At 39.1% G+C, this 23,401-nt stretch overlaps 1 protein-coding gene across 12 annotated transcripts in view; it reads right to left on the bottom strand.

The window, feature by feature from the left end:
* Positions 1-23,401, bottom strand: part of LOC133404865 (rap1 GTPase-activating protein 2-like) — a 79,671-nt gene that overhangs the window by 18,090 nt on the left and 38,180 nt on the right. For 2 of the 12 annotated variants that reach the window (XM_061681312.1, XM_061681313.1), the window contains exons 1-3: positions 21,739-22,406; positions 7,772-7,856; positions 1,813-1,848 (exon numbers count right to left, since the gene is read on the bottom strand). In XM_061681312.1, coding sequence (XP_061537296.1) covers positions 1,813-1,848; positions 7,772-7,856; positions 21,739-21,866 — 249 coding nt within the window. In that variant the 5' untranslated portion in view covers positions 21,867-22,406. The other 10 variants (XM_061681324.1, XM_061681317.1, XM_061681314.1 and 7 more) reach the window with 6 other exon arrangements.

The raw sequence follows: 23,401 nt of genomic DNA, 5'->3' as shown, positions 1-23,401 counted from the left end.
TTCTCAGATGTGGTTGCTGCAGCACTTAGATGTGAGGAGCTAAAGGAGATTTAGTTTAATGAATCATTTCAAAACAACATCCAGAAATCGTCTTGAAGTGGCACATTTGGACCAGCTGATGCGCATAAAGTCAAAGCATGAAGCAGAGGAAGTCATCGACCGGGACAAAGTGTACAAGCATTGGAGAAGCGAGAAGGACAGACGTGAACAATAAGGTAAAATTTAAGTCAGATTTGTGCATATTCTCGTGACATTTATTTAATTTACATTTTTAAAAAATAATAATTTAACATATGGTTAAATATGAGGGATGGGAGTGACGACGCTGAAGCCCTGCCCCACAGTTTCAAAAAAATCCTAGAGCAAACCATGATTGGTAGTAGAAATGCTAAAAGAAACTGATTGATTAGATATTTTACATACAGAGAGTTACAGGAATTTACACTGTATCACAAGCCAAAGGTCAAAGCAGGACTCCTGTTGTTAAAGCATTTTCATTTCAAGTGGGCCAAATCAATTACATTCAAAGTTAACCAATGAAAATTGCTGCTGTAATTTGGTTCTTTAAATAAACCATGCAACTTGCTATGATCCAAGGTTTTGAACAGGTGTCATACTGGTGTGTGGCCACAGCGGGCACATCTGATGTTGCTCACAGTGGTCCTGAGTGCGCTCAAGGAGCTGGTGTGTCTGCCCAGACACATGAAAAATTAGAGGGAACATTGCCGGTGACCCGCGTCCGGGCAAGGGAATTGTATTCATACTGATATGCAATTATAACAGCCGATAACTTAAGTCAATGGGTCCATGTGACAGATAAAGTACCTTTACCTTTATGTAACTCTTAACCAGTGGAGAAGATGCTCCTATTCATTTGCATATTAGCAGTGAGTATTTTCTGGATCTTTGAGGTCTATCAACGCTTAAGCCTTCAAATTTCTTTTTACATCTAAATGACCCTGAGAAATATTTTTTTTCTCTCTCTCTCTTAGAGATCCTCTTATGACCACTTGTTCCATTCTCCTTCACATTTCTGTGCTTTTCATCCCTCCTCCCACCATCTCTCTCTCCCCCTCCTCCTCTCGCTTTTTATACCCGCATCTGTGCTCACACTACTCAGAACCTGTGCCCTTGGGAGCCCATGGAGGGAACAAAGGGGTCACAGAAAGGAAGAAGAAGAAAAATGAATCAATACATTCCATAGAGAGAATGAGGAGTTATCCGGCAGAGCTATCCTTTGCCTCCTGCATGGTAATTGACTAATATAAGCATGCAAGTGGACTCATCTGGTTGACATACACTGATTTAATCAACCTTTGTTTTATCTTTCTGTATATTTGACTAGATTTGGGTTAGAGAGATGCAACAGTCAGACATGATCACACATATTAAATCCATGTTCCAGTCAATGTTTTAGCCATTGTGGTGTGAGTTCCTGCTTTTGCACATTTGCATCAATCAAAATGATGAAATGAAATGAAAGGAAATAAAAGGGTGATACCTACACTAGCCTGGCCAAATGGACAAAATATGGACTTGCATGTCACCTGTTCTTCCTCAACAATGTACTCATCTAAAACCACCTATCAACACAAAAGGGTCTTCTCCAATCCCACAAAATTGCAACTAGATTACCTGTCCACATATATTGTATGCTTAGGACCAGGGAAATTAAGCCGTCCAGTCCAAACCCTAGCTGATGGATTTACTGTATTTATAAGATGGTGCCTCCCAATACTTTGGTCCATTATGTGTGGTTTTGACATTGGGGTAGATCGACAAAGACGATATTACAATAGTTTAATCTCATACCTGCATCCTCTCCAGCATATCGAAGAATTCTGCAGACTGGCGGGGAGGAGGAAAAAAACATTTTTAAAAACTGACAGTGGACTCATCATTTAACAGTTCAGTATCTGTATCAATCACAAACTCAAAGTTTTACATGTAAAGATCTTACTGTGCATTCATAACATGAGCTGTGCTGACAGCAGCAGGTCTGGTGCTCAAGTTCATTGTGTTCTTGCAGCATTAACATAAGTGAGTCAAGAGAGCCGAGCCCTCTTCTCACACCCATGTACACACACTGTGATAAACAACCACTTCCTCCAAGAGGAACACGTAGAAACATAAACAAGTATTTGGGTGCTTCCAAAAATGCATTTACACATCCTTCTCCCAGGGGTTCCCACGTTGTCACCTAATCGAGCTGTGAGGGTGAAGATGACCGGCACACTTGTGTTTGTGCAGGTTTTGGCATGTGTGAGGTGTGCGAGGAGCATAGACTATTATGCCCTAATGAAATTATGGGGACAAAAAATAAACTGGGTAAAAAAAGAGTTCAAATTAACTCAAGCATTTTTCTTATACTCAACACTTTACACAGCAGTCGCACACTGCTTTCCAACATCCACCGAATACCTCACGCTCTGAATAAAGGAAGCGTGTGACAGCAAAGTAAGTGTCTTCAAAGACATTTTGCAACCGTTCGAATGATTCCAGTCGTAAAAACCTGTCGATTGGAACATTTTGAGAGCAGTAATAAAAACCAGTGTTACCTGAAATGACTTTCGATGAAAACTCATAAATATACTGCCGCTCACTCCACCTTCAACCAGCACATACTCCTGCCAGGCTTATCACAGGGTTAATATTAACAGGATAGACAGGATGGAAAATTGAGTCAGTAGGGAGAACTAAAGATAGCCAGTGCCTTCTGTTTAAGTCCCTCACACCATTAATAAGGAATATTTATATATTAAATTAGCATTTTTTAAATAGTTTTATTGGACTGCAATTTTCAACGACAATTACAACCACTTGATTGCTTACTGTTGGCAAAAGTTAAAAAAAAAAAACGATGAGAGTGCGTTTGTTTTTATGAGCAACATTTTCTTCCTTGACAATATGTTCTGACAAGAATGAGTCAGCAGATTCAATGAACTGTCTTTATTGTAAAGCCACACACAAAAAAAATGTTTTTTTTTTTTTTTAAACTGCAGCTGTGGCACCAGCTGTGGTTTGTATGTTAGACTACTTTTTAAATTTACATAAATTGTGGGGATTAGACAGGAAACTAATTTATGCACTTTGGGCCATATTTTCCAATACGCTTAAATCAAAAAAAGACGTGTGCGTGTGCAACTTGGTGCTTTTATGGTTGCGCAGATTCTTCCATTCACTTAAGTCTAAGTCTGTCATATACATACCATCATGCCAGATATGCAATCTGGGTGGGGAAACCCTAAAATGTGGGTGTCCCCCGTCAAGGTATGCATTGCAGGCTTCGACTATTACAAAAATTAAAGTCATCGTAATGGCACAAAGATGAGTTAGATATTGATTTTCTTTTTTTTTTTGCTTCTATGCCGGTCATCAAAATATGTCTATATGTTCTCCTTCAAAGTTTTAGTGCGTGTCAGCCGGAGCAGTGCACGTACCAACTGCCGTGACAAATCCGCAACATGAGGTATTTTCATTTTAAAGTGTTTCCCCCCTCATGGATTTCAATGACGTCCACAAGTCCCAGGAAAACTCTGTGCTTCATTATCTCCACCCAACCTCATAATTCGCCTTTTTGGTGTATGCACACTCATTCGCAGTTTACATGCGGTGGGTGTGTAAGATGTCTGGATGGGAGAATACGCTTAGATGAAAAGTGTGCAAGCCCAGGCACTTAAAAACAAACAAACAAAAAAAAACTACATGTGAGCGGGAGAATATAGCCCTTAGTTCCGGTATTTTCACCGAAAAGAGTTGCAGCTTTGCAAATGTGCAACCATGCCACGTTTCTAGTGAATCGCTTGTGGAGTTTCTGCATAACCTACCCCTTTCCATTTATCATTCATTGTTATTGCCTTCCACCCTTCCGTTACTTCTCTTACATCATGTTGAATTTTTTTTATTATTTGATTTAATGTGGGACCCTACCGGGGCAATGGGGTAATTAGTCTGTCTGCAAGCTTGAATGAGCTTCACTGGCTGTTGGAATTCATGTTCAATTAATGTAAAAGTCATGTAAAGCAATTACAGTATATCAGAGACCTGCATATGGTACTGCATGTCAAGTCAGTTCAATTTCATTTATACAGTGCACAGCAACAGTGCAGTAGTTTTAGTTGGGAACGTGCCACTCTTGTCATTGAAGACATGCAAACGATCTCTACAATGGCAATGCGCATAACAGCAATCCTAACAGTTCAAATAAATACGTTAAATGACATGTAAAAGTGGTAATACCATCGTCATTGGTATTACAGCAAATCCCCGCCGCAAATAACCAACTCGAGAATTTGTTGCAATACGCACCTACAATATACACGCCTAGCTGGATATTTTTATGATCTTTCTGTATGCCCTAAGATATCCCCCAAAGGGGCCAGGGAGCTTTGAATATTATTATTTTTCCTGAATAAAATAAAATCACCATTTAAAAACTGCATATTACAGTATGTTTACTTGGGTTTTTCTGATATTTACATTTGTTTGATGATCTTAAACATTAAAGCGGGGAAACTATGGCAAAAAATAAATAAATCAATCAATCAAATTGAGAAGGGGGAAAATACTTTTTCAAGTTTTGTACTTTGTACTTTTACAAGTGCATAACAATCGTTTGCTAGAGTACGAAGTCAAAAATGTAACAACATAGCTAATTTAGTATTTAAGTGTAATCTTGGAAGATGAATTTGAAATGACAAAGGGTTTTGGGACCATAGTTTGGGGTAACTATGATTAATAATCAATATTTTATTTTCCAAAACATTTTTAGGGAGGTGCCCATTATTCATGAACCGTAACCCGTGCCATGGTAATAATGATTAATATAAAAGCCCTGCTGTCTTCATATTTAGTCCAATACTTGGTTGTTAATTCCAAGAATACATTTATTTTTCAGATGTTGTTTTCTCCCAGAAGCATCGATCATTCTCCATCCTCCTACATCTGCAGCAGTTCTGTTCTGTTTGCACTTCAAACAAAGGCTTGTTCAAAAATACCTCTTCCCAAATTGGCATCATCCTTGCATGACCGGATGCTATAACCAAAGACTGGCCACCGAAACCGAGCCCTCCGGCTGGTCTCATCCATGTGTCTCCACTCTCCAGAGCAGTGGCATGTCAGACTCACAACTACTAATACCATGAGCTAAAACACCAAGTGCGTAAATGTCATACCTCACGACTGATTTGAAGCAGTCCCGCATTAGTAGAAGTAAATCTAGTATAAATATGACATGCTTGCATAGTAAAATTTTAGGTTTTAGTCGGTTGTATCTTTGATTCATCTTGTTGAATATTTCACATACCAATCAAGTAACACGAGGGTAATCCCCCGGCCCCTCTTAAAAAGCTGATCTTAAAACATTTTCGTTGAATTCATTCCAATAATTCAGTACCTGGTTGTTTCTTTGAGTCCAAATGGGGACAAATCTTAAGAGGCAGCTGCTAAAACATATAATTTACATCCCCGCTGCGACATTTGTTTGGCTCCGTCTCACATTCAGTCCCTTTCTCTTCTCTCGCGTTTAATCCTTGTCTAATCTTATAAAGCCTATGCCTTAAACAGGAAAGTCAGGTCAGACAGTTGGCCAAGTGTTTGCCAAAGCATAAAACAGGTTGTACCAGTGTGCATCTTTCTTCAAAAATTACACATTTGCATCTTAGCTTAGCCTTGCATGGTTTCCCTTAGTGTCTCATTTGTGAACATACTGTAAATGTAGACCAGTGTGGGTCACTATACAGTGCTCTATTGGATAAATAAACTAAAATAGATAAACTTAAAAAAAATAAATAAAAACAGCCTAAATTATTGTAGACTATGCACTATTTAATAGAAGATGGAAACAATACTGGTGTTTACTGACCAAGTTTAATAATGAGCTGGCCTATCTGGCTGTACTGCACCAGCTACTAGCTGCGTGCAGTTATTCTGGACAAATTTTGATATAATATATTACAATAATAACTGCAAATATGCAGTGAAGAGGATGGTCTAATCTAGTTACATGCCACCTGTTACATGTTACAATGTTACATCACCATTTTGAATTACATTGTTAAAATGTTGCCTTTCTTCCTGCATTACCAGAAGCAATTGGATTCACTCGGGCTAGAGTCCTACATTGGGTCAGGTACCCGCAAAGAAAGGTGATTTACAAGTGTTTTACTTTTTATGTTTCAGGGTTTTTTTTGGGTTTGCATGTCCATGTGACAGTGGTTGGTGATTGGTGGATAACCTGAAAGTGGACCTCTGGACAAAGCGGGCTTCTTTTTGATGTTGGCAAAGGTTTCAGCTGACAGGAACCTGTTGTGGTTTCCAAATAAGCAGTGGGGAGAAGCAATGTCTCAGGGCCTCTGTTATTACGCTACTGTATTTATATTCTGATCCTACTGCTGCTATGTTTGATTATAAAGTGTCCATCTGTGCGAGAATAGAGAAAATAAACACAGAGCGCAAACTAAATCTTCTGTCAGCAGCATCATTGAGCATAAGTGAATCTGATATGTAAATAACTGTACATGCTGTATCTTATAGATAGAGGTTAGGGGTTTAGGGTTAGAGTTAGTAAACCCCTAACTCTAAACCCCTAACCCTCACAATCTAAGCAGCATTAGACATACGGTATATTTCTTTTCAACATCATCATTAAATCAATCATCTATTTACAGGTTTCCGGTCAGGTCACTGCTGTTATTTTTTGGTGGGTTGGGTCGGGTCATTTCTTCTAATGGGTCACATGTGTGGGCTACAGGGTGAATGTGGTATTGGATATATCTGTATTTGTTCTCCAGCTATATGTATGGTCTCCTCCATGAACTCTCCATATTTCAGTCAGTTTGTATGTTTGATGCCATGAGCAGAATTCATCCTTCAATTCTGCTCCTCCTTTCCAAACTATTTCTCTCAGTAAATACAGCTTTGTTCAAGGTGGCATGCTGTCAAAAGAGAAAAGGGTTTCTGTGGAGATATATTTCTTATGTATTGCCCTCCACGTCAGCTCTCATTCAAAAATCTTCTATCAGGAAAACTGTAACAAAGAAAATCCGTGTAATGATTAATAAAACATTGCACTTAAAAGGATTTCCTAAAAAGCACATGTGATAGCTTCCTGTGTTTCAGTTGCTTTGTGTTTTCACCAAATGCTGAGTCACGCACGAATGGAACTTGGACACATTTAATTGCCAGAATCCCATTGGCCGAAGAATAAATTATTGATCCTTCTCACATGGGTGATTCGATTGCAATCGATTTTTTCCCCAAATGTTCTAGCATGAGAAAACACTGATCGAATAGCTACAAACATAAATGCAATACACAAATTAGATCACCTAAAGCAGGGGTGTCTAATTAATTTTCGACACGGGACACATTGTAGTTATATTTTCCATCTGACGGCTGTGAAACCATATAAATGTATAATCGCCTCATCATAATATTACAAATGCCCAACAAATTGATGGATAACTAAAGGGGATTGATAACGAAAAAAATATTTCAATACAGTATGTCAACATTACTAAAAGTGAAAACAACTTTCAATTTTGAGACAGCTTAAAGAATAAAATATTTGGAAGACGCACATGATTTATGTTCACATAAATCTTAAGGTTTCAGAGTTAAAATTCATCAGCATCACTGAAATTCTTCCTCTCCACTGAAATGCTCCATCAATGGTAAGAACACAGAAAAGATTTCCCTTCTAATCAAGTCAAATTATGTCATCGAGAAAGTATTTCGCTGAAATGTGTTTGCGTGTGTGTGCGCAACCTACCTTCATGCTGGGGGGAGCGGTGCGGGGTGGTGATGGGGGACATTCTCCTTGCGGGACGTGAGAGATGTTCAATAGCTCTTGTTTCCTGGAGAGAGGATTTAAAAAAAAATGAGGGTTAATCCTCTGGCATCGTTGCGTATGATGGGCATTGCAGGATTTATTATACAGGCTAGATTGCTAGAATACGAGTACACGATATCCTTGTGAGTTGCCAAACCACCTCATTGAGTAGTGGGGCTTTTAAAGGATTAGAGTGTTAAGTTTCTAAGAGTGTCAAGGCTAAACTGAAAATTAAGGTGTGAAGAAATTACAGCATCAGCACTTTTATTTGGCTCCGTACAGAAATAAAAAATTGTTTCTTCCTTGGCCCATGCCTCACACCTCCACAAAATGTGTTGTCTGTAAATTGTAGTACAAGTATACACACACACAAGACCCTGACCTTCGTGGTAAGGGTCCTACACATGTAGTCAAAGAAAATCAGCTTTCCGACCAAGAAAGGAAACAAATGCTGCCAGCCAACATTCTACAGAACTCTCAAAGAAAACACAGAAAGTAATCACTTTGGGTAGCATGTCAGCAGCTTTTAAGCACCATTTATAATCACATTAGAATATAATCAACGGGACACATATTCATGTATTTCAAAATTACAGACTTAACTAGAAAAAAAATTAAATCAAGGATGATATGACATTTGGAGATGTAATCCTTAGTATTTTCCAAAAAGCTGACAGAGATGGCACATATTTCTAGATTGTATCATACTCTTCAGAACCTGAGGGAGACAATACCTTGGATATTTAAAAAAAAAAAAAAAAAAAAAAAGGTGGCAAAGAAGGTAATTCTCGTGATAACACTGGAAAATGGACCAGAACCTCCAGATGACTGACATCAGCATTGGAAATACTGTGGCAAACCACTTTCATATCTTTTTGGATTGTCCCTCTGTGGCTCCATTTTGGAGATGTATACATGGCCTACTGGAGGCGGTCTTTAAGTTTAAAATCTGCTTGAATTTTTAAATCTTGTACGTCAATGACTTAGTAGAATTTAAATATGCAAAGGGAGATAAATATCGAGGGAGACTCCTGGTAGTGGCAAGTTGGAAGGCCCTGACTAGACAATGGCTAAAAAGAGACATACCTGCTATAAATGACAGGATTTAAATTGTTTACAGTATGCATACTATGGAGAAACTAACCACTTAGATGTATAGTATGTGAACTAAATTTTGGCTACGTATTGGACCCTCCCCTGCTGCTTGTTTTATTATTGTTTATATTTGTGCTATTTCTTTTGAAAACAACAATGAATTTAGATCAATAATGTTTTACAGACATTTCTGTGGCGTTAAGCTAGCGCATACTAATTCCTTGGTGCTAATGGAGGCAGAGGCATTGTTGGCAGACCAGCTTGCTCGCCTGTTCGTAATGAACAGCAATTAAGCCCCAGGAATGTGTTTTTCTTTTGTTAATTTTCAGGCTTTCAGTTTTGGTCAAATTCAGCTTTCATTGTACTTGTGGTTTTGCTTGTATTTAGTTTTTTTCCCTCTCTTCCTGTAGTGTTGGCCACGGGTTGTGGCTGACCTACATTCACTGAGCTGTAGCAGGGGACACCTGATTCCTATTGCTACTCATCAACTTCTCCAGAAAAAGCCCAGCTCAGACATACCACTGTACCAGATAATTCCATCCAGTTCGTTAGTGCCAGCCTGCCTTCTGACACTGTTAAATGCAGAGAGGTTTTCCTGCCTTCCTTGGTTCTACTTGTTTTCTGGCTAAAACGGGTGCCACTCAATAAACTGTTGAAAGCGAGGGTCTCCAGCTTTCCTTGGGCCGCTCGTTTTTCCGGCCTAAAGACAATGGTTGCTATGGAGATGTACTGAAGAAACTGTCAGTCAGTTTAAAATGATTAAAATATTCTTCAACAATGGAGAATCGCGCTAGATCTCGAAGAGACTACTGGTTTCGCTGACAAGGCTCTTTCTCTGTGGACAGATCATTAAGTCGTTTGTGGTGAATTGTGCTTAAGAACAAAAGGAACACTCACACTCACATCTGGTAAGTCAGTGTGTGAGGCTTTTTACTATCTTAAAGAATACAGGTTACGGAAGACAAGAATGCATGAATATATCATTTACATTTCTTCAACTTTGAATATGAACTAATCCACAAACATAAATTAGCGTAATCTTTTGCAATGCTCTCTGATGATCCAGGTGCTGTCGGGAAATCTTGTATCGTTTGTATCAGAAACATGAGTGCAATTTAAAGATGGCTTCGCTGTCGTGGTACAACATTACTTTAACAGCTAGCCTAATTAATACAACTATTGACTCAAATTCAGAAGTCTTGTAAATTGACTTTTTGACAAATTTCAATCAGGTTTCCCAACTCATCACAGTTCAGAATCTGCTCTTATCAAAGTGCTAAATGATATAAGGTTGAATACTGACTCGGGAAAGGTGTCAATTCTGGTCTTGTTCGACCTCGGTGTGGCTTTTGATACGGTAGATCATAATAACCTGCTGGACAGGTTCGAAACGTGGGTAGGACTAAATGGAACAGTCCTTAAATGGTTCTGGTCCTACCTGGAGGAATGGAGTTGTTTTGTAACCATTGGAAGTGTTCAATCTCATCGAATGGCAATGACCTATGGGGTCCCTCAAGGGTCCGTTTTTGGACCCTCCTGTTCAGCCTGTATATGCGACCCTTGAGTTAAATTCTTCACAACCTTTATTTTGACTATCATAGCTATGCAGATAACACACAGTTATATCTAGCAGTGTCTCCAGATGACTACAGTTCAATTGAGGTGTTGTGTCACAGTCTTAAACAGATAAATAACTGGATGAGCCAAAATCTTCTTCAATTAAACCACAACAAAACTGAGATAATTGTTTTTGTCAATAAAAAAAAGAGGATTGCTGTTAGTAAATACCCGGAGTCACTCTCTTTAAAAAACAAAGTCCAAGTCCGAAACCTTGGGGTTCTGATAAGATTCTGACCTGACTTTCAACAGTCATATCAAATCAAATACTAAAACTGCCTTCTACCATCTGAAGAACATATCCAGAGTGAAGGCTTGCATGTGTCAAGCAGACCAGGAGAAGCTCATCCATGCTTTTATCTCAAGTAGTCTTGACTATTGTAATGGTCTTCTGACTGGAATCCCTAAAAAGAGCATTAAACAGCTGCAGCTCATTCAGAATGCTGCAGCTCAGGTTCTGACCAGAACAAAGAGGTCAGAGCATATTACTCCAATTCTAAAGTCTTTACACTGGCTTCCAGTCAGCTTTAGAATATATTTTAAAGTTCTGCTACTGGTCTATATATCAGTAAACGGTTTAGGTCCTGAATATATCAATGAAATGCTAATGGCATATAAACCCAGTAGGGCTCTGAGAGCGACAGACTCAGGTCAAATAGTCGAGCACTGAGTCCAAAGCAAACATGGTGAAGCAGCATTTAACTATTATGCTGCACACAAATGGAATAAGTTGCCAACAGAAGTGACGTCAGCCCCAAGTGTGCATGTTTTTAAGTCCAGGTTAAAAACTCTACTTTTCCCCCATGCTTTTTAGAGCATTTCCACTGTTAAATGATATTTCTTGCACTGTACGCTGTTTTAGTTGTATTTTTATTGTTTTTCTCTTTGTTTTAAAAATTTATAAGCTGTTTTTTTTCTCTGTTTTTAAATACTTTTAATCATGTAAAGCACATTGAGTTACCTTGTGTATGAAATGCGCTATATAAATAAATTTGCTTTGCTTTGCTTTGTAAAGCACCTTCTTCGGATGTTGAAATAGTGCTTGACACCACATACCATACTCATGGACACTTCAAAAGCATTTCACTGTAGATATTATTCTCTTCTGTTATATAGCTGAATTAGACTGCAAACTACAACCACAATAATAAAATATGCGGACAAATACAGGTCGTACTGGTTACAACTATAATGTATTTTTGTTTGTGCGCTAACGACTTTTTAACGACACTCTCTTTTTTACCAAACACGGCCTTAAATCAATTCACAAACTGTAGTCCCAGTTCTGTTGCACATGGCCCAAGGTCAGCATCTTGTGGCCCAGCGCCAGTCTGATATCAAGGGTTTATTAATATCATACTGATAATTTTAAATAATAGACAAAAAAAAGAGTTTTAATTGAGGGTTTAGGTGTCCTCTCCTTCACCCCCATGTGCTTATTAACAGCTCCAAGTATTCAGCTACACACCTGAAAAATGTGACATAGTAAACTGAGAGGTTGATATTCTCATGTTGTAGAGAAAAATCTGAGTTATATATATATATTTCATGCAGGAAACGGTGGTATTCTTCTTTGCTACATAAGCCTAACAAATGCTTTGGTATAAATGAGCGATGACACTCTTTTCACATGAAGGTCATGAAAGTCATCACAATAAGTGTGCAAGTCTTCATGAACCATGTCACACCACTCTCACTTTAATTCCCTGGGGTAGCTGGCCATTTCTTGCCTGATTTAGTTTAGGCTGACTTGAGAAATTTGATTGTGCAGGCAAACAGATGTGGAAGCTGATCTAGTAACAGGGCGCACCCAGGATTACATCTGCCAAAGGGATAAAATTGCTGTCGTTTTTCACACCGTTGGGATGCCTGAGATGGATTGCAGCAACATATTTACCATCTTTAAATATCAGGTCTGAAAGACAGGTAGAGCCGGCACTGCTGTGCTTAACAATTACTGTGGTTATTGTGGCGAGGAGGAGGCAAAGCCAAAACGAGAATTAAATCAATCAAAACATGGCTTTTATGCCAAATTATCGCTGCATCAGACGGCAATCATGTGCAACCTGTTCCCCCTCTCAGAAAGAGTTTATATAATGCAATCGGAAGCACACAGATTCTTTGAATGTGCAAGCGAGTTGTGATTCAAAAAGTTCATAGCAAACATTGCGGGGAAACATCCTCTTGCCTCTTCTGCTAACACTTCCATTTCCATCACTTTAAGCTTGATTTTGCACTTGTGGGTACACTGCCAATTTTTTTGTGTGGTTAGAAACCATCAGGGCTACCTAAAGCGCAAAAAATAGGGTGTCGCCGCACTTTTAAACTGGTTGCCAATTGCGCCGCAATCAGATCATGTGCAGTATGCCCCTTAACAGCGCGTGAAATCAGTTTGAGTGAACTCAAACACCATTTTGGAATCTTAGTACATCAGAACTTTAGACTAGGGCAGAACATTCTCCACCCGTATCAAAATTTCTTTAACATAACAATGTTGAGTTTTGATTGACACTGTTAGAGAAGTACCAATAGACCTATGTTTCTTATTGTGGTTGTCATTTGTAGAGGTCTAGTACTGCCCTGCATCACATTCAAGTGAGGATAAACCATGACCATGGAGTTTATCTTGAGGGCTCTTGTTATACTTCTGTTTCCAGTAAGGTCTATTACTTATTATGAAGCTTGAGAAGAAGCCTGATCCTCATGTTGACTGGCCAATTATGCAGCTGGTAGTTCTTCTAATTAGTTAATAAAAGCATAAGTGGAGGAAATGGAAAGAGATGAGAGCTGTTGCTAGATTGTGTGTGTGCAAGTGTACGTGTGTGTCTAAGTGTGCACACGCACGCGGCAGCGAGTGACATTACATAGACATGACAGTTAGGGCTCTGATAAGCACTTTGGCTTTTAAGGAGGGGCAGGGGCCTGTTACTCAATATAATTAAGGCTGTCATAGACAGACATAACAATTACATAAAATTTGTTAATTTAATCCATTCACTGCCAGCCCTCCGAGTTAAAATGGATATTTGACTTCTATAGTCGTCAATGGCAGTGAAAATTGAACAAAAATTCATTAAAGAAAATTCCAGGTTAACTTCAACAATATAAATAAGTCCATTTAACTACAGGTATTCAAATGCACCCGCAAAGACTCCACTTGTCTGGGTGGGTTCCTTGTTTACTTTTTGGGATCAACATTTTTTCTTGCCAAGATTTTAAAATTGTGCATAATTTCATGAATTGATCTTCATTTCACGTCCCTTTCGGTGTGCAAGCCAACCACAGGGGTAAAGGTATGGAATTATCTTTTTTTTATTACTTTTTTTTACATTTGATTAATTCATATTTAGGGCCTACAGCTGTCTGAAAATATTAATTTACTACTGCGTTAGCAAAGGTTTAATGATAGAGGCTAGCTGAGCAGGGCAATTTATCGATGTAATAGTCGCTTTTTACCCATCACTACTACTTCCAGTGGTGGGACTTCACAATAAAAGCGCCCGGAAGTAAACCAAACATTACAGCAGCATGAAATAAATTTCCCATAGCTGTATAATTAGGCTAGAAAAGCTCTATCCCTACAGTAATTGGTTCATCAGAGAGGGTTTTCAGTGTAAGGCTGATCTTGTAACATGTACAAGGGCATGCATAAAGCTTATGTCATAGACAAGCTTAGTTTCCTTGACAATTTATTTTCTATTTTATTTTATTTTTTTATTTTACTAGTATCAAAACTAGACAATACACATGACATCAGCACGGTGAGCGACTGGTTAGCACATCTGGCTCACAGTTCTGAGGTCCCGGGATCAAATCTGGCCTTCCTGTGTATAGCTTGCATGTTCTCTCCGTTCTCCCTGAGTGCAAAAGAATCTGTCAAAGGACATTGAATTCTTCTTTTCACAAATCACCTCACGACTTCAGACTAGCTGATAAACACATTGGAAGCAAAAAAGGTCCTGCAGAAAGGAATAGAGGGCTATTGAGAGGGAGGGAGAGGCACTGGGTGAATGGATGTCAGACAGATTGCTGAAAGAGAGCAAGCTATGGAGTGGATAAATGAATCTGCAGAGTAAAAATAGAGCTTTCAATCCCCTGAGCAGGGCTGTCTTGGGGGGGTTGGTGAGGGGGGGGGGGTCTCTGGACACTTGTTAGAGACAATGTTATCTTATCCATTACACCCTGAGACAAGGCTGACTGTTGTTAACAAAAACACATGACAACAAACATGCTTTTTTAGTTTGTTCTTTTTACAGCAAAGCGGATGCAGGTTTAATTAAAAGTGAATACATATTCATGTTTCTATGTTGCCATACTTTGTTCCCCCGCAACTCCTCATCACGAAAGTTGTAAGACACACAAGAGGTGAGTGAGCAGTTTAAAGAAAGTAATTGAGCATTGGGGGAGAAAAATTGAGTGATAGAGAAATGGAAATACCAATGAGTCAGTGAAAAAAAATATATAACTGCACGAGAATAATACAGGACAAGGGAAAAAATGTGTAAGGTGGTCAGGAAAAGCAGACACAAACATTACTTACACTTTATCCCATTTTTACCCTTGATGCAATTATGTATTTTGAAGGTTATATTTGGATTTAATATGCATAGTGTGATATAAATGTGATTGGATTTGTTGAAATATGCTGGTGACATTTGTTTTTGAATATCCAATGATTGAGTCAGTAATAATGGACTTTATAGGGTTTATATGGTAAACCTCAGTGGAACATTTAGTTTTGAGACTCTTGGAAACCATCCATCCATCCATTTTCCGAACCGCTTATCCTAACTAGGGTCGCCGGCGTGCTGGCGCCTATCCCTGCTATCTTCAGGCGAGAGGCGGGGTACACCCTGAACTGGTCGCCAGCCAATCGCAGGGCACATATAAACAAACAACCATTTGTTAGCTCACATTCACACCTGCGGGCAATTTAGAGTCTTCAATTAACCTACTACGCATGTTTTTGGGATGTGGGAGGAAACCGGAGTACCCGGAGAAAACTCACGCAGGCACCGGGTGCACAAGCAAACTCCACACAAGCGAGGCCGGATTTGAACCCGGGTCCTCAGAACTGTGAGGTAGATGTGCTAACTTTGCAATAGTCTGTGCTAGACTGCTCTAGTGTGTGTGTGTGTCTGTGTGTGTGTGTGTGTGTTTGTGTTTGTGCGTGTGCGTATGCGTGTGTCCTGTTATAGTATTTCTGCTTTATTATTGTCAAGTCGTCCTTGATCAGCTACTGATGACATTTATTGTCTCAATTGTTCTTCTTACAACCACATGATTATTGCCAGCCTCGAGGGTTTTTAAATGGTTCTTATTCTGTTGTTGATTATTGTGACGTGTTCTTTATAGAATTAAATACTAAGTGCACCATGCGCTTCATCAACTGCTATTGATTTGATTTTATCAAACATCTATTTATATTTAAACATCTCCGTGACAAGGGAGGTCCAATTGATTTTTATTGGTTCGCTATGATTTGTGTTTGATGAAATCAGCGGGAATCTCTTTGAAGGTTATGCAACTGGGAGGAAGCATGCTTGAATAGAATGAGTCTTTCTTTTCCGAGAAATAGCTTGGTGTTGTCAGGGTTTAACAAAACCAGACAACATATATCATACAGCAGGGACAAGCGAACCAAAATATCCAGTCAAGCATAATACATCCGTGCGTCAAACAAAAAGTAAATGCTAACACATTGAGATGAAATCAGAATTGGTTGGCTTGACAAGAGCTACAATAGGTATTGATTTAACAATTACGTTTATAATTATCATGGTTTTTAGTGTGATAGTAGAAACATTTTGCAGTTGTACCTTGTAAGGGTAAATACTGGATAAATGCAGCTCTCCAAAAATGCCTCATATAATAATATAATATACTGTATGCATGTTGAAACAAGTACGCCGGGTTATGTTTGAAGCAATTGGCTGCTTTTTCTATAAAATTAGGCATTTACACTCAAAGGCATACACAGAACAACAGTAAAGCTATAACATACAGTACATGCTAGCTGTGATGACTGCTGATCAAGTTTAACACCGTTCTTTTAATCCTGTTTTGGATAATGTTGAACGAATGGGGAGAACTAATAGTTTTTCAATTACTCTTTTAGTAGCCATGACTACCATGCTACAATGTTTGTATAACTCTTGCCTTCAGTACTTTTTGATTTAGCTGTGAAAATGTTTTGGATTTAGAGAGGCGGTCAAGCCATTTTTTTATTAACAAAAGATGAAATACTTGCTATTAAAAGTTTTAAATATTTCTGTTTTATCATCACTTTATAAGTGGTCAATATTCTATATATTCATAGTTTAAGAAAAAAAAAACAATCTTTTATGGAGTTGCTGTATTTCAAAGTTTTTGTTGTTGTTATTATCTTTGCCAAAGGGGGATGTTCACTGCACACAATAACATTGCCCTTTGTAACTTTAAATAAGACTGAGAAACACAGATAGCAAAAGAACAGTATGCGCGATGTAATATTGAATTATACTTTGCACTGCAGAACACATTTCCACTCTGTTAATGCATTTTCCTCTCAAGCCTTCCAGCAAAGAGGATTTTTCTTATGAAGTAACTTCTGAGTTTCCTCGATATAGTAAACAAAAAGATATATTGTAAGAAACTGGAAGGGTTCACAGTTCAGTAAGATGTTTCATTGTATCTTTAGGCAATAAATAAATAATAAATATCTTTAGACATCAAATAAATAACTTGTAAAGGAAGATAACGTAAAGGAGAAGGGTCTGGGCTGGTCCTTCAGTTTTAAAGAGAATTAAAGCAGTTGATGCGTGTCTTCGCCATGGCATTGCCACAGCTGCTATTGTTTCCACTAAAAAACAGTGTGCCATCAACATTTGCAAGCTGTTACCTTAACATGAACATATGTTGGAAATGTTACTTTTTCATGTTTGTATACAAATGGACTCTGGAGTATGGCTAAATTAACCATTGCAGCACTGCATTGACTTTTCTGGGGTTGACAGATTAACATTACGTAAAAGCATGCGATTCCGATAAACAGCTCTTACTTGATTGCTCGGTCAATTTCTTGACGTGGAAGTGGAAGTTAGAGGGGTTGCTTGCGTTTACCAATGTATCAATGTGCCACAAACATGATTTCGTTGTCTTGGGTGCTCACTTGTTTTCTATATTCTGGGCTCTGCTTCCACAAGTAGAAGAAAGCAGCTGGACGTAGCGCATACTACCACAGAGCTACACGGAAAAGGAGACGGCCGAACACCTGCCGGAATGCGACTACGCCAGCCTACTGGTCAACAAAAGCACAACTCAGGACTTTCTGTACAAAAATAGAATACAGGTAATCTTAAAGTCATGTTATCTTTTGCTATAAGAAAGTGAATAGGTCTGTCTAAAAGTGACACACTTCTGAATATTATTGTTTACCTTGTTAATGTTGACAAATCTTTACAATTTGCATGATTTACAATAGCGTGAGTTCTGTTTGCATACTAGGTGGCAAAATGTGTGACCATTTTTTTATTATTATTATTTTTATTTTTATCAAGACGTTACCTTGCTAGACTCGATATTTGCTATTCCTAAATTGCACATGCGGTTGTCTCTTTTGTGTGTTTTGATCAGTTAAAGTGCAGAGAAACTTCCATCACACAAAGCATTAACTTGAGTAACTAATGCAATTTCTGCTCAGTTTTCGTGCGCTTTTATTATTTTCCGTGTGCGTACGCACCTGCGCACCACTTATATGCACCCTTGTTTATAATCTCTGTAGCATGTAACATCTTTGCTTGATAATTTTCTTTAGTCCATCTATGGCATTTTGCTTTATATGTTAGCATTCAGCGAGCAGACTTTTGTTTTATGAAATTATACAGTTCGGCTGAACATTTTGTTGTAATATGCAATGTTTAATTTGTTTTATGGGTAGGTTTTACAGTAAAACTCAACTGGGAAGTGACAAATAATCAGCTCTTATCTGGAGAACTGTGCCAGCGAGAGAGTGAGAACAGGCGAATACTTTAAAAACTGTGTTAAGTGTGTTTAAAGCATGTGCAAGGGGTAATACTATTGAAAAACGACAGCATTGGTGTTGACAACACGCGGCTTCACTTACTTAGAACAGACGAACAACTTTCATTCATGCATTCATTCATCTTCTGTTCCGCTTTATCCTCACAAGGGTGTGTTGGATCCTATCCCAGCTATCTTCGGGCGAGAGGCGGGTTACACCCGAACTGGACACCAGCCAATCGCAGGGCACATATAAACAAACAACCATTCACACCTAAGGGCAATTTAGAATCTTCAATCCAACTACCATGCATGTTTTTGGGACGTGGGAGGAAACCGGTGTACCCGGAGAAAACCCACACAGGCATGGGGGAGAACATGCAAGCTCCACACAGGCAGGGCCGGGATTTGAACCCCAGTCCTCAGAAGTGTGAGGCATGGTTGTGCAGACTAAACAACTTGTACACACAATGTGTAAGCAAACACACACACGTAAATAAAAAAACAACTTGCATCAGAACAGGACTCAACAGTGGAGGACATTGAGGCATGGGGTGTAATATACAAATTCAGATACAAGTAGCTGGCCTCATGCTGGTCAACTTAATGGAGAGCAAATACGCGTCAGACCTCTGCCAGTACAGATATAGGAAGGGTGAGAACAACACACACATTGGACTGAGAGAGGTGGATGGCATATTTGCATACAATATGTGCTGGGCCTTTATTTATGAGAATTTTTTTTCTTATCCACCGATATAATATATGTATGAGGTATGTACAGTATGAGGGTTACCGTCACGTTCACTGACAAAAAAAAACCACGGACATTTCAGGTGCAATAATTCTGCCACCGACTGAGACAGAATAACTATAGCGACGAGATAAACGTCTGAAAAGGGTGCAATCATGCACAGAACAACAGCATGTTAAAACCGCCTAAAATTGCGTCCGGATTCTCATGTAACACCACTACAGCAATAGAAATGACAGACGTGCTATGTTTTTATAGGACTGCTTCAAGCTATTTCAACTGTCCTGATACAGAGTATATAATTGCCATTTGCTATGGCGCAGAAAAAAAACACAGAAGCCATAAAACAGCGCACCACGGAAACACTCTTCTCTCGTTCCAAACTGTATTTTATATTTCATAGGCAGCAGTTATTTCATAGGCAGCAGTTATTTCATATTTCTTAGCATATTTCATTCTGTTACATAAAAAAAAAAAAAAAAAGAAAATCCCTCGAATACAAATTTTCTTACTGTTTGTGCTATGTTGTAGATGCACAAACCAATGACATGACCAATAGTGATAAATATATATATATATATATATATATATATATATATATATATGTTTGCACTAAATATACATGGTTTTCCATTTAATACAATGCAGAGAAATTTAAGAAATCACACATCACATAGTAAGGTGTCCCTTTTCGGATCAAAAACATTTAGTTTCACTAGAAAATAATTGTGGAGGCCGAAAACACAAACACAGGACACGATTATTTCAATTTAATTGTTGCGAAAGGTCTGTGAAGTCATACAACATGCTAATGCACAATGGTGGACTCCGGCATTGTCGGAAGTTTATTGTTGCTCAAGGCAATGTTTGATAGTGCTTTTGTGAGCGTACATTCACTATACTACCACTGCCAAAAGAAGATAACTTACAAATTTAAAATAGGTTTTGGATATGATCCAGGACAAGAAGTTGGCATGTGCATAGTGCTATCACCAAATAGTGGCCTGGCACGCAAATAGTATTTAAATGACAATTAATAAATAACAGCTGAATGAATATGAAGCTTTTAGAGGTTCCAGGATGTCTGACACAATTACCGAATTTGTGAAATTTTTAATCCAACAGTGTTCAGGGGTTTATTTTACTTTTTTTGTTGTTTTTTTTAAACTACTCCTCACACACAATAACACAAACACCCAGAGGGCAGGTAAACATATGAACATTTTGATTGAATTTTGAGCATGTCTATTTAAATTAAAAAGTAAATGTCTTTGCATTCTATTAGCGTGGTGATATTTTCACAAACATGCACAAACCCAAACCTGACTGCTATGTTTATTTTTTTCAAAAAACGAGACTAACTATACAAACTTAAACCCAAATCATGTTAAGCTCCACCTCGATCGTACATGTGAGTCACCCCATATGTTGACAACATCCTCAAACCGTTTGTTAACAGGTGGTATGTTTTCAGCAGGTGCTCTGAGGTTGTAAGCAGTGCACATTAAGATAATAAGTGCTAAACACAGTTGATTTACCGGAGGAGCTCAATGTTTACATAGTTGGTCGGAATGGACAGCAGATGTCGGCTCGCTTCATTTGGGGCTTTTATCATAATTCAAGACCAGCTGTTACTATTACACGAGTTCATTGTACTTAAGCCTAGCGCTCACCTGGAGTGAGTTACCAAACAGCCAAGCGCGTGTTCAATTTGTGCTTAAAAAAAAACTAGAGACTGGTACATAATCAGTACAGCCTTCAACAAGTGCCCATTCAAGATGCTTGACTGTACAGCAACAACTGTCAAGAAGCAGATATACAAAACACAAATCGATGAGCGAGAACCTTTCCCTTCATATGCTCAACAGGCGTTTTCGTTGAGCCAGCTACAACCTCTTTATTTTTGCCATGTTCCTCTTTTTACAGCTTGGCCTAATGTCTTTCTTCCCTTCACTCAATGCACTGTACCAGTACTGAATGTTTGCTCTTCAAAACCACTCAATATGGATCTGTGTTAACTCTTAACTCTGTTGCTGCTGTTCCTCTCCATCTTTTTCCCCATTTTTATTTCCACTGACCCAAATGCACTCAAGTGTGCACTAGACACACACACGCCCTCTCCAAAGCACTACACAATAGCATACTCAAGTAAAAAGAGCACCTATAATAAAACTGTAAGTATAAATCCACTGAACCAAACAGAACACACAAAGTGGTGCATGCTAGTGACAACATAAATTGCCACCAATAAACTTTTCCTCACAAGCATGCCCAATGCTGGACTGGTGTGTGTGTGTGTGTGTGTGTGTGTGTGTGTGTGTGTGTGTGTGTGTGCATGCTCCTGTTTTGGCAGGCAGCCACCAGTGCCATACTCTCTCATGCACTCATGTACACTATCTGCACAGGCTTCCAGTCTCATCAGACAATGAACGTCACCCACCCTTCACACTCCTCTTTTTCCTTCTCCTTCTCCTTGGCTTTACGAGACTTGTGCAGGAGTCCAATCAGGATCACTGCAGCCCGAATGCCAGCTTTCTTGTTATTCAAGCGCCCTCCGGACTGAGACATGCTGGGCGCCTCCAGGGTGGATTCAGGTGACAGTTGGTCCAAGGTCACGCTGTTTCCGGGACTACTGGGCAAATGGGACAGCTTGGTCGTGGCCTTTCGGGCTTCCAGTGCGAGCTGTAAAAGTCAGAACCTTAAATCTTAAAACAATCTCTTTTTCAGAGACATATGGTAAGTTTGTACAAGACAATTGAGGCTGTCCACTTTTGGTTTGAACAGCCGTCCGATCCTATGCTGCTCTCTGAGGCAGGCTACTTAGTTGGTAGTAATCCCAAAAGGTCCAAGTTGGTACTGTTGTTCCCTAGACTTCAGTCCAAGGTGAACTGTCTGCATTCCCAGCTCCTGCAATGCATCAATGTGTTGATCTTCCAGAACAAAACGTGTCGTTTAATGGGAGAACGAAGAGTTTTGCAGCAGGCAGCCTCACGGGACCGTGTGGCATTGCATCTCTCTGCCGTCTTCTGACTCCCCTCCTCTCCCTCGTTCACTAACATGCTCTCCTTCCTCTCCTTCTGTGACTGCTGCCGATTTGCTCCCGACTTGCTGTCCTCTCCGCCTTGTCCCTTCTTTTTCTGATTGGTTGGAGTTGGAGCAAGTACCACCCACTTCTCCTCCTTCCTCATGGAGGACTTCCCCTCCATCTCTCCCTGCCCTATTCTACCTTTTTGTTGGTATTTTTTTTATCTCTCCACAGACACACACACACACGCACTTGTTTTCATATGTTTCTATCATTCTGGAGGACATGACATTCACTGACATAACATTTACCTTAACCTTAACTTTACACCAACGTGTGCACGTTTGCTATGCACGTTTTGTGGTGCATGTATATGGAATGGTACTCTGCCCCACCGTGTGAACCCAGTGTGCACGAGCTTATTGCGTGCTGTGCCGTTGCCAAGGACATCAAAACTGAAATGTTGCCTGGCAATATAAAAGCAGGTTAAAAAAATAAACAAGACAAAGACACAGAATAAATTTGTTTACCAGCTGTTTTTCAGATCTCCTAACTAATTACTGAGGCTATTCTTTCCCTCCGCCACTTTTAAGTTTGTCTCTGAACAAATAAATATTTTCAATTCCTCATTTTTGATCCAGCCATCAAACAGAGAACTGACAGAAACAGGAAGTCATACAGACACAAAGGAAATTACTCCCAAAACAGCACTGTAAGGATTATGATACAGGTTTATTTCTATATACTTATGACCGTAATCATCTATCCAATTTTGAAAGGTTTCTGTACATAGCCATTGACCCTTTCTTGAACCATAGTGTTCTAGCAGTTCATCTTTTGATATGTAAATATAAAATTACAAATATTTGCCAAGAGTTCACATTTTCACTACCACTGGTTTGATTATGTTTGTTAGTTTGCTGGATTATGCAAAAGCACCAAACCATTTAGAGGAGAGCTATGGGAACGAGCAAAAAGACTATTTTTCAGATGTTAAAAACAATGTGTGTACTGCACGATAGGCAGGGCATTCTAGTTTGACTTGGATGTGCACTTCTGCTAATCTGTCAAACCTCTC

This window comes from Phycodurus eques, chromosome 7 (assembly GCF_024500275.1).
Source record: "Phycodurus eques isolate BA_2022a chromosome 7, UOR_Pequ_1.1, whole genome shotgun sequence".
NCBI classification, from domain to species: domain Eukaryota; kingdom Metazoa; phylum Chordata; class Actinopteri; order Syngnathiformes; family Syngnathidae; genus Phycodurus; species Phycodurus eques.
The sequence above is the reverse complement of the archived record's forward strand: the minus strand, read 5'-3'. Positions and strand labels throughout refer to the sequence as shown.